The 12,390-nt window shown below is 43.5% G+C and overlaps 1 protein-coding gene across 3 annotated transcripts in view; it reads left to right on the plus strand.

Annotated features, from left to right (window-relative positions):
• Positions 1–12,390, plus strand: part of rhobtb3 (Rho related BTB domain containing 3) — a 130,947-nt gene that overhangs the window by 6,286 nt on the left and 112,271 nt on the right. For all 3 annotated transcript variants that reach the window (XM_078565482.1, XM_078565499.1, XM_078565491.1), the window contains exon 3: positions 11,621–11,813. In XM_078565482.1, coding sequence (XP_078421608.1) covers positions 11,621–11,813 — 193 coding nt within the window. The remainder of the gene's footprint in view (positions 1–11,620; positions 11,814–12,390) is intronic.

A 12,390-nucleotide genomic window follows, 5' to 3' on the forward strand; every position in this document is an offset into this window, starting at 1 on the left:
AAATAACTCTAATTCATGAAATCCATTCAAAAAAATGTAAGGCCCCTCAAGTGGTCAATCTTGTAAAAACAAACATCTATTTCACTTACCAATTCAAAGACAAACAACCTTTAATAACCTCTTGAAACTGTCAATCAGAATGTGAACACAGCATAATTGTTGAGATAAGTGGTTTTGGAGTGTTTGAAACTCAGTCAAGCATTCATAATGCACTCAGCTGGAATAACAAATCCTGCTAAATGTAAACAATGGAGTCTATTAAAACTGAAAAACCAACTTGCTTTTATTTTCTAAGCTACACCAGCTGTCTTGTCAATCAAAGCAGTCCAGGAGCATATGGGGCTTTTTTCCATAATGAAAGCTGCTGAAGGTTTTTTTTCCCAGTTTCAAAGGATTCTGGGTATTTAAATCACTTCACATCATTACATTAAAGATCCCAAGCAGTATTTTCTTCAGTTTTGAATGCATAAGAGTGCTCTTCCCAAGGGAAAAGTACTCCAATGTACCTCAACACTCACAATGCTGCCCAATGTAATGGTCAACTTCCCTTTGCAGGACAGAACTCTATAATCAGTCGCTGCAGTAAAAATACATCTAACTTACAATATAGCATCTAACCATTGAAACAGAAAAAAAACAATTTTGTTGTATTTCAAAGCCTGCTAATGAGAGAATTCCAGGAGTAGGCGCTGTTTTCTTTGGTTCTCCACTTGCGACTGGGGTGCCCCCATCGGTCGTGCTTTCTTTGGCCAACCGTGAACCATGTCTACTTGCAAAAGTGGTCTGACTTCACTAAAATTGCAAAAATGTTTTAAACTGTCCAGCCTCATAATGGAGCCGGCAGGGCAGGAGTGTTGCATGTGTGCTGGCCACCTGCACCCTTATCTATTGCCAGCAAAAATAGCTGAAAACAGGAATGGGGGTGTGAATCCCAGAATTGGATCCCGCCCACCATTTTTTAAAGACCTCCTAAGTTGGCCCAACTCAGCAAAAATCCAGTCCAGTATGTTCAGACAGGAGAAGCCTCTTTTGACAATTTAGGAATAAAACAAAGAAAGAAGAACAACAAATAGATTAAATTGCTAATTACTTTTCCAAAGCAATGGCCACCTCGTTTAAAAGGCTGCAAATTAATTAAAACATTTTGGAAAGAGCTGTAAAATTCTGTAAACATTTCAGGCATTTGAAAAAGCCTTGGAAAGACTGAGGGTAAATTAAATGTGACTCCAGAATGGAAGGGAATGAAGCAGTGTGTCTGGAAAAATCCAGCAGGAAAATCGGACAGGCAATAAATGTTTGAAGTTACTGGAGTAAGTTAAGCAAATTCAGCGACCCTGAGCTTCCAGCGGGAACCTGTACTTGAGGAGAATGTGCTTCAAAGATATAGCTACAACAATATAGAACAAATTACCTGACCTGCATTCTCTTTAAGCGTGGTTCCCAGCTGATGGGGGCAAGATTGGTGAATTTATCCTAAAGTTAACACCAGTGTGTTGAAGAATGCTTAAGGTGAATGTGAGCTATTGTTTGTGCTATTCTTAGTTCAGCAACACCTTAGTTTTAATCTTCTCATCCTTGTTTTCAAATCCCTCTATGGCCTTGTTTGTTATCTCTGTAACCTCTTCCAGCCCTACAATGCTTTGAGATATCTGTGCACCTCCAATTCTGACCCCTTGTGCATTCTCTATTTTAATCACTCCACCGTTAGCCATCTTCAGCTGCCTAGGCTTAAGGCTCTGGAATTCCCTCCCTAAATTTCTTCCCTTTAAGACGCTCTTTTAAACCTACCTCTTTGAACAAGTTTTTGGTCACCTGCACTGATGCCTTCTTATGGCTTTTGATTTCAAATTTAGATTGATACTGCTCCTATAGGAGCTTGGGACCCCTATTTTACTATGTTAAAGGCACTGTATGAATGCAGGTTGTTACTGTTGTAGTTGTTGGTTGGCGCAGTATAGGAGGTCAAAGTTGGAAAGGCCAGAGGAAAATGATAGAAGGAATTGAAGTAAGGATCATACCTATTTCTTAATTTGAGTTTTAGCTCTTTGTTCAATGGAAAACATAATTTCCTTTTGACACTTTCTTATCAAAATTGATCTGACAAATTAAAGTGAGGTGTTAGTTCTAAATATAGAATTTATTCTTTTTAAATAAAACAAACTTTGCATTAGTAATTCATTGAGTTAAGAAGTCCACCAATGATTACTATGTGCATGTGCTACATATCTTTTATATGTATCTCAAACTCCTGTGGCATGCACGCTTGGCTTCCATTCAGATACTGCTACTGATAGGTTGCTATCCATTGAAGACTTTGAGAAATTTGCACTTAAGTGGGAAATCCTGTTTTATAAAATTAATGAAGATCTTTCCTAATAGGAACAATCAAGCGTTAGTGTTAGATGTGGCTCATTTGATAGCACACTTTGCCTCTGAGTCAGACAGCTGTGGGTTTTAGTCCCACTTAACCATTTAAGCACAAAAATCTAGACCGTTGGAGGTGCTGTCTTTCAAATGACATGTTATATCAAGGCTCCATCTGCCTTCTCAGGTAGACATAAAATATTCCATGACAGTATTTTGAAGAAGAGCAGGGCAGTTATCCCCAGTCTCCTAGCTATCATCATGTTTCCTGGGATTCTAAAGACAGAAGTTGTGTCCATGATTTTTTTTTAAGAGGCCCCATAGAGTTTAAATATGTTAACTCTTTTTAACAGTCTTTTACGGCTGAATGTGGAATTTCTAGTAATCTTTCCCATGGGTGCTTAATGGGGGCAATGAGTCAGCCAACTCCAGCCATCTAATGTTGACGGGTTTGCTTTGATCTTTTGCCCAAAAAGCTTTGACCTGAAACAAGAAAAAAATAAATTATGACCTTTTTTTTGGCTGTAGATCCTTAAGGACACAATTTTGGGAGTGTATGAAACTAAGTTTTAACTTTATGTACGGTGATTTTCGTAGATTGTTTACTGTGCTTTTCAAAATATGTAGCTTTGTAATTCATCTAGTTGAGAATTACCTTGATTATCATTAAAGACTTGTGGAATATCATTATCTTTTAAATATCATTATTTCTGCCCACAGAGAATTGGTCTTACTGCACAAAGGATTCATTCATATTTTAATTTCAGTGATCAGGGGATTCCAATGTCTAGTCAGTTTATACCATGTGGGAATGAAATTAGAGAGTACTATAGTGCTAATATCAGCAGATAATAAGCCTCTGACCAAGATGTTTTGCAGAGTCTAAATTGAGTATTCTCCAGTGATGACACACCTCATCTCTCCATCTCATTCTTACCTTCCACTTTGTAGATTTCTGTCAGTTGTTGCTAATGAAGATTATTCAAAAATATAAAAATGCAGGGCTAACAAAAAGGCCAATCAAATAATTTAACTTCTAGTACTTACTCTCAGAACCAAATCTACAACCTTTCAGGGACTAAATTTGATAGTAGCTGAAAACGAGTGCGATTAGCTCTTGCCTGTTGATTATGAAGCAGACAGCAAGCCAGTTTCATGCTGCCTCCTTGTTTCAATTATTTCAGCATCCAGCCAGCGGTAACTGTGCTATTGATTGGCTGGTTGTATCAGCAAAGGGGTGGCTGATGTTGCAGGGCCTCTGCCAGCAGGTGATGAAGGTGGGGAGAGAACTGAGCAATGGAACTGTTGGCCCCTGTGGGCCCTTCTGTGCAGGGAACAGTATCCTGTTGGGAGGCGGGGGGAATGCAGAGCCAGATACTATTTTTGGGCTTTTGCATAATTATATTAAAACTAAACTGAATTATGATCACTACCACCAAAATGCTCTCATACTGCTACACGTTGCACCTGCCTAGCTTCATTTCCTAAAACTAAGTCCACGACCATGTCCTCTCTTGTTGAACTTGCTACGTGCTGGCCAAAAATATTCTCCTGAATGCCTTTTAAGAATTCTGTTCCTTCCATTCCTTTTGCACCAAAACTATCCCAGTCAATATGGGGGTAGTTAAAATCTCCTACAATTACTTCCCTATTGTATTTGCACTTCTCAGAGATTTGCCTACATATTTGCTTTCCCACCTCCCCTGATTGTTATAGTATACTCCCAGTAGTGTGACTGCCCCCTTTTTTTGTTCCTTAGCGCAATTCATACAGCCTTATTTGATGATCCTTTTAACATATTATCCCTTCTCACAGCTGTAATTGTTTCTTTGACCAAAATTGCTGCTCCTCCATTTTTTAATTCCCCTATCTTGTCTGAAAACCCTGTAACCAGGAATGTTGAGCTGCTATTCCTGTCCCTCCTTAAGCCATGTTTCTGTAATAACTATGATATTATACTGCCACTTTTCTATCTGTGCCCTCAGCTCTTCTGCTTTATTTGCTATACTCCTTGCATTGAAGTATATACCCTTCAGCACTGCCAAACTCCATTTTTTATTTTCGAACCTTTGTTTCCTCTGCCTTTCAGACTCAGTAACTAATTTTCTGCCTTCCATTTCCATTTCTGATTATTGTCCCATCTGAATTCACCCTCAGGTCCCCATTCCCCTGCCAAACTAGTTTAGCCCCTGCCTAACAGCACTAGCAAACCTCCCTGCAAGGGTATTTATCTTGGTCCTGTTGAGGTGCAAACCGTCCGCTTGTACAGGTCCCATCCCCTGCAGAACCAGTCCCAATGCACCAGGAATCTAATCCCTTCCTACTGCACCATTTCCCAGCCACACATTCATGTGCTCTAACCTCTTAATTCTATGCTCATTAGCTTGTGGCACTGGGAGTAATCCAAAGATTACTACTTTTAAGGTGCTGAATTTTAATGTTTTTCCTAACGTGTTAAACTTTGCCTGCAGGACCTCATCCCTTTTTCTACCTATGTCATTGGTACTGCAATGGGCCGTGACTTATGGCTGTTCATCCTCCCCCTCCAGAATGTTTTGTAGCTGCTCAGTGGTATCCATAAGAAAGTGAGAAAAACAGAGTGGGAAAGGGTGGGGGAGACAGTGATAGGGACAGAGTGGGGCAGTGAAAAGCTCCCCAATTCCAAACTAGTCTGGGAAAGAAAAATTTGTGAATAGAAAGCGTGTGTGAGAACGTGTGTGAGAGTGTACATGTGAGAGAGTGTGTGAGTGCATACGTGTGAGCGAGAAACCGTGTGTGCGCGACCGTGTGAGTATATGTGAACAAGAGACCGTGACTGTGTGTGAGAAAGACTGTGTGTGTAGTTGTGTGTGTAAGCAAATGTGTGAGGAGGATTTTCCCCTCGACGGGTGGGCGCAGCGGGTGAGTTCAGGAGTAGCCGCTTAACGGTTCACCGCCCGTGATTGGGCCCTGACCACAAATTCGCACCGGCTGGTCAATTAATGGCCAGCCAGTGTGAATCGCGTGCTGTAACGCACAGCGCTGCCTGGGTGCGGTGGGTAGGAAGGCGAGCGCAGAAATCAGTGCATGTGCACGGTTGCGCTCAGTGAAAGCTCCCTTAAGGCACAGAGCTGCCTCAGCAAGCTGAAGATTTCTAACATTAAAAATAAAGATTTTAAAATTTAAGGTAAACATCTCTCCTCATGTCACTCTGTCACATGAGCAGGGACATGTTAAAACCTAGATTTAAAATTTTTTCTTTTATTTTTAATTAACATCGGAAACCTCATCCCGCATGTGGATAAGGTTTCCTCAAAAATCCAAAGGCTGTTCGGCATTTTCGCCGCTTGCCAACCGTAAGGTTGGACGGGCAGGGAAAAATTTACTTTAATTTATGAATGGGCTTAACAGCCCTCTTAATTGTTAATGGGCGTGCTGCTGACTCCCATGTGCGCCCGGCGACCGAAATATCGCACGAGTGAGCGTTGATGTCGGGACGCTTGCCTGATGTCATCGCACGCTATTTCACGCACGTGCGTGTCAGGCATGCACCCGCACACCGAGCTGAAGATCCAGCCCTATGCATGTAAGGATGCGTGAAACTATGCATGTGAGATTGCCAGCATATATGTGTATAGAGGTGCATCAGGGCGTCTGCTTGAGTGTACATTTGTCCATGTGTCCGCTTGTTTGTGTGTGAACGTGTGTAAATGTAGATATAGGTATGTCTATGTGGGTGTAGTGCGTGGGTCTGTTTGTATGCAGGAGGGTATAGGTTTGTTCATATGTCTCATGGGATGTGAGTGTCGCTGGCTAGGCCGTCATTTGTTGCGGATCTCTAATTGTCTCTTAACCTTCTCTGCTCAAAGGAGAACAATTGTAGCTTGTCCAGTCTGTCCAATGGAAACCTCCGGATCATTAAAACCAGTGGTCAGCTACAGTTAAATTATAATGTCTGTCTTATGTACATTAATTAACATTGAATATAGACTTCCATTAATTTTAAATAATTAATTTCCATTTCTATGATTGAAGTTAATTGAAATTATGGGATGCAGTTTGATTAAAGAGCAATTTTGTTTTTAACCAAGTGAATTTTTATAAACAGGAAACTCCATTCCACTGTATGCATGAAAGTGCAGTGTTAAAACTGAGGGCATCCCTGAAATCCCCGATATGTCAATTGGAGCGTTCTGCGTTTCAGTGCCAACCAATCAGGGCAGTGGAAAGTTCTCCAATGCCAAACCAGTCTGGGAGGTCCATGCCAGGAGTTGAACCTCGAGGAGCTGGATGTGTGCCATAAGAATTTCACCTCACATGAGTGGTGAAGGTCAATGAATGCACTTTCAAATTCTATTTCCTACCAACTGCACTATTATCCCCAGATAGTGCTCAATTTACCACACACATATCACTCATCTACCACCAATCTAGACTCATACTTGGTATTCATATGCTTCATTGCATCCTCATGCACTTAGTACTGCTGCAATCTTCAGATTTACGTCTCAGCTTACACACATGGCCAACTATTCAACTATGGCAGCCACATCACCCAAACAGAGTGCACCACGTTGACTGACACATCTCCTTCTCTCTTAGAGAGGACAAGGTGCGCACAGCCAGAGAAAGCAGGAGCTAACTGGAGGGGGACAGGTTCACTCTCATGTCCTAACCCCTCATGGAGAAAACAGTGCTGGTCATTATTGGAATGCCCATTTGTTGAACCCTTGGCCAGAACAATGTGCTAAACCATAGACAGTGTCCTCGTACCTAATACTCCTTCTCACATCCCACTTCACTCCCACCCCATACTCGCTTCTGATTTACAAGCTGCACATGGTGTTAACAATATAAGATAGACACTAAAAATTCAATAGGGAACTTAGAAGAAACTTCTGAACCCAAAGAGTGGCGTGAATGTGGAACTTGCTAGCACGGGGAATGGTTGAAGTGAATAGTATAGATGCATTTAAGGGGAAGCTAGACAAACATATGAGGGAGAAGGGAATAAAGGGTTATGATGATAGATTTGGATGAGGAAGGTAAGGAGCAGGCTCAAGTGGAGCATAAACCCCATCATGGACTGATTGGGCTGAATGGACTGTTTCTGTGCTGTTTTGCCATTTATCCCATGTAATCTATATAAGAATGCAACTCCTGCTAATCTCACACATTGTTCCTTGCTGAGGTTCTGATAGGAGAATTATTTCCTGAACACCTTGAGTGGATATAACCACCTGCAGAAAGCCTGTTTTCTGCCTCCTCCCCCTTCCTCTTCCAGCAGCTTCAGAGGTGTAGTGATGCCGGAGCACACTGGAAGGCCATTCCGGCAATATCTATTTAAAAGCTCTAATATTCACCGCTGGATGGTAAAAAGATTAGTGTTGATTTTAATCCTCACTGCCTCCAGTACTGAAGCTACTTGTTTCCAGGAGTTTGCAGGCAGATTTGGCTCATTGATGGCAACAATCAGAACTAGAGGGAACTCCTCTTGTAATCATGTGGGGCTGTGTGACTTGTGACGCGGGGGCATGGACCATGTAGAATGATTTCTATTTCTACCTGCATTATTATGTGGGGCACAAGGGCAATTTTGGCCATGAGCTCCTGGAGTTTGAGTTCAGGCCAGACGGGAAGAGTTGACTGGAATGTCTGGAGCTTGCAGCGTGGTTGTGAACTGGGCCTGGAGAAGTTAAGAGGTGGTGGAGGGAAGGCCGAGCCCAGGATTTCGGGCCTCATGTTGCTGCTGCTGAATGTCTCTGAGTTAAAGTGCAGCAGCAGCAAAAGCAGCCACTCTCCTGTACAGCTCCCTACCACGCCCCTAGCCAAGCTGTTCCAGTACAGCTACAAGACTGGCATCAACCCGGCAACGTGGAAAATTACCCAGGTATGTCCTGTACACAAAAAGCAGGACAAATCCAACCCGGCCAATTACCGCCCCATCAGTCTACTCTTGATCACCAGTAAAGTGACGGAAGGGGTCATCAACAGTGCTAAAGAGCGGCACTTGCACAGCAATAACCTGTTCACCGACGCTCAGTTTGGGTTCTGCCAGGGTCACTCAGCTCCTGACCTCATTACAGCCTTGGTTCAAACATGGACAAAAGAGCTGAACTCCCGAGGTGAGGTTAGAGTGAGTGCCCTTGACATCAAGGCAGCATTTGACCGAGTGTGGCATCAAGGAGCCCTAGCAAAACTGGAGCCAAAGGGAATCAGGGAGAAAACTCTCTGCTGGTTGGATTCATACCTAGTACAAAGGAAGATGGCTGTGATTGTTGGAGGTCAGTCATCCCAGTTCAGGGACATGGCTGCAGGAGTTCCTCAGGGTAGTGTCCTTGGCCCAACCACCTTCAGCTGCTTCATCAATAACCTTCCTTCCATCATAAGGTCAGATGTGGGGATGTTCGCTGATGATTGCACAATGTTCAGCACCATTCACAATTCCTCAGATACTGAAGCAGTCCATGTCCAAATGCAGCAAGACCGGGACAATATCCAGGCTTGGGCTGACAAGTGGCAAGTAACATTCACGCCACACAAGTGTCAGGCAATGACCCTCTCCAACAAGAGAGAATCTAACCATCACCCCTTGACGTTCAATGGTATTACCATCACTGAATCCCCCACTATCAACATTCTGAGGGTTACCATTAACCAGAAACTGAATTAGACTAGCCAGATAAATACTGTGGCTTCAAAAGCAGGTCAGAGGCTAGGAATCCTGCGGCAAAGTAACTCACCTCCCGACTCCCCATAGCCTATGCACCATCTACAAGGCACAAGTCAGGAGTGTGATGGAATAGTCCCCACTTGCCTGGATGAGTGCAGCTTCAACAACACTTAAGAAGCTTGACACAATCCAGGACAAAGCAGCCGGCTTGATTGGCACCACGTCCACAAACATCGACTCTCTCCACCACTGATGCACAGTGGCAGCAGTGTGTACCATCTACAAGACGCACCGCAGAAACTCACCAATGATCCTTAGGCAGCAACTTCCAAACTCACGACCACATCTAGAAGGACAAGGGCGGCAGATACATGGGAACACCACCACCTGGAAGTTTCCCTCCAAGCCACTCACCATCCTGACTTGGAAATATATCACCGTTCCTTTACAGTCACTGGGTCAAAATCCTGGAACTCCCTCCCTAATAGCACTGTGGGTGTACCTACAACACATGGACTGCAGCAGTTCAAGAAGGTAGTTCACTACCACCTCAAGGGCAATTAGGGATGGGTAATAAATGCTGGCCTAGCCAGCAATGCCCACAGCCCATGGGCAGAATTTTATGGCCCCGTTTTGGCGGGGACGGGGCTGTAAAGTGCGGCGAGACATTCAAAACTTCATTGGCTTTGGCGGGAACGTAAAATCCCGCTGCTGTAAAATTTTGCCCCATGAATGAATTAAAAAATATATAGTTTTTCTGACATTTGGGGACTCAAATGATTAATATATAGGAAATCAATGTAATTGTAAATTTACAAGTGGTATTGCCGACACATTTTCTTACAGCTCTGCCACCTCAAAATTTAGCACTACACCCCTGAGGAGCTTATCCTACTCTATGTGCCCTCTGCTAATTCTTCACGTCGTGCTGTATTCCAAGCGGAGTGCCTACTATTGCACCCAAGCCTGGAAGCAACAGGTTTGTCCAGAAGCCTTGAAGTCAGGATATAGTCCACCACCTGCCACTCCCTGTAGACTATTGTAACTTTAAACAACTAAGCAGAACACCAAACACATGTAGGCCAGCACTTTTTGGATGGTGGGGTTTCCCGCCTTGCCACTCGAAGAGTTGGTGGGGAACGCATCCCCACTGCTCATGGCAGCCCTGCTCCAATGAGGGTTAATTGGTTGGAGGTGGGACATCTACCTCTTGCTCAGGAGGAAGTTCAGCTTCAGAAAGCTGCCAGTCAATCTGATTGGACAGCAGTTCTGTCACCCCAGCAGTGCCAGAAGCTGCTGTAGCTAGGACTTGGACTGCAAGCAGTCCTCAGAGCCTAAGTCTCGGAGTCCAGGACCAGGTAAGTGCAGGGGTCCCAGGGTAGTGAGGGGAGTTGAGGCCTGGGAGGGAGGTGGGCAGAGAGGAGGTAGTTTTGATGGTGGAGAGGCTGGGGGCGTTGGAGGGAGCACCTGTGGGGGGAAGACCTTGTCAGGGGGGAAGGAGGCCATTGATGGAGTCACCTTCTCCCTTACTGCTGAACTCTCCGTGTGCCTCAAAATTGAGGCTGGGTGGGAAGCAGCCCTTAAAAGTGGTCATTAATTGCCCACTTAAGTGCCTCAATTGTGGAAAAGGTGGGTGGGCCTTGCCCGTCCTACCATAAAATTGCAGACAGGTCTAGGTGGGTGGGAAGGCGGTGGGAAGACAATCCGAGGAATTTTACGGCCCTCCCCCGGCTTATAAACCTGCTGGCAGGGTACTGTAAAATTCTGCCCATAGAATCGAAGCTCCAGCCAGAAGAAACCTTGAGCCAGAAGAAATCAGTGAGCAGCTAACCTATAAGTAGTTGATGATCCTTTTAAATAGTATTGGTGAAGAGCCCTGTTGCTGCTAAATGTATGTTCAGAAGTGCAAGGTTAAGAGAGGACATTAGCTGGAGCATTGAGCTCCAAAATGACATTGCTGGTGTCAAATCAGCGTTTCACGCTGACTTACTGACGTGATCTGCCTGTACTTCATACCCCTGGTGGCTGTTCACTGTGCGTGCGCTAATGTCCTCACTGATATAGCAGCTGACACAATTCGCCACAGAAGTGCATGCACAGGCTGCAAACGCCGTTTTGAAGCTGAATGTTTCCATTGTTCCCTGTTTTTATATTAAGTCTTAATTGTTTTCCTTCAGTATCAATAAAAAATAATCTATTTCCTAAACAAAGTTACATAAAGCAGTATCGCCATTTAATACTATCAAAAGCGCTCAGCTATGAGGTTGCCCTTTAATTTGCACTTTGGGGATACATCCCTCCAATATTTTATAAGGGGTATCTCTTCTTAGGTGAATGCCAGTGAATTGTACTGTCTGTGCATGTTTTGAGGAGTGAGAATGGTAAGCAGTGCAGGCACTCAGCTGCTAAAAAGGATCCTGAAGGTGACATGATCAGGTGATCAGTTAATCCGATGCATCATTAAGTTAGTAATGCTGATTTGCCAAACATTCTGTGGGTAAGGGTGAAAAAATATCTTGAGACAGAATCACCCTATGTATTGCACTAATTTCCATTTTGATTTTCAACGTCATTCACTAAAAGTTGTCATCCTCTCTTTGTTAGGATTTATTCGACAATGACTGGTATAGGTCACGGAATGTGGTTGGGCTGGCGGACATCATTGTCTTAAAATATAACGTCAATGACAAAACCTCATTTCAAGAAGTGAAGGATAATTATGTGCCAATGATTAAGTGGATACTTGACCAGTGGACAGTTCCAGTAATAGTTACTGCTGTTGGTACAAGACAAAATGGTGAGTATGAAAGTTGTCCACATATCCTTCAAATCAATAGTCGGAAAATACTGTATTATGGTGTTAGTGTATTTCCTATAACAGACATTCTTCCAATGTGATGATTCATATCTATTAAATTATTCAGAAAACAAGCCACAATCTGTTACAATTCTTCCTGCTAATCTATGCTGATGACTCAGAAGACAAACATTGCATGGTGCTGTACAAAACCAATCACCCCAAGATAATCTCTACTTTAATTCCAGGTGGTGTGAGTTAGTTGACCTCAGCCAAGTTGGTGTGAGTGCTGCATTAGCCACAGCATCTCTGGGCTAAGAAAGGGCGTGAAAAAATTTGTCTGGAATTTTTCTCCTGTCCATTGTCCACTGACACGTGCTGGAACGAATAAGTACATGCATATATACTGGAAAATAAGAAGTGCTCTCTCATCACAGACCAAATTAGATTCAGTAATGAGCAATTAGCCTGAAGTGGGAGGAGATGGTGGCATAGTGGTATAGTGGTAATGCCATTGGACCCGTAATCCAGAGGCCTAGGCTAATGCTGTGGGGACGTGGGTTCAAATGCTGCCATG

Source organism: Cetorhinus maximus, chromosome 2, assembly GCF_964194155.1.
Source record: "Cetorhinus maximus chromosome 2, sCetMax3.hap1.1, whole genome shotgun sequence".
Taxonomy (NCBI): domain Eukaryota; kingdom Metazoa; phylum Chordata; class Chondrichthyes; order Lamniformes; family Cetorhinidae; genus Cetorhinus; species Cetorhinus maximus.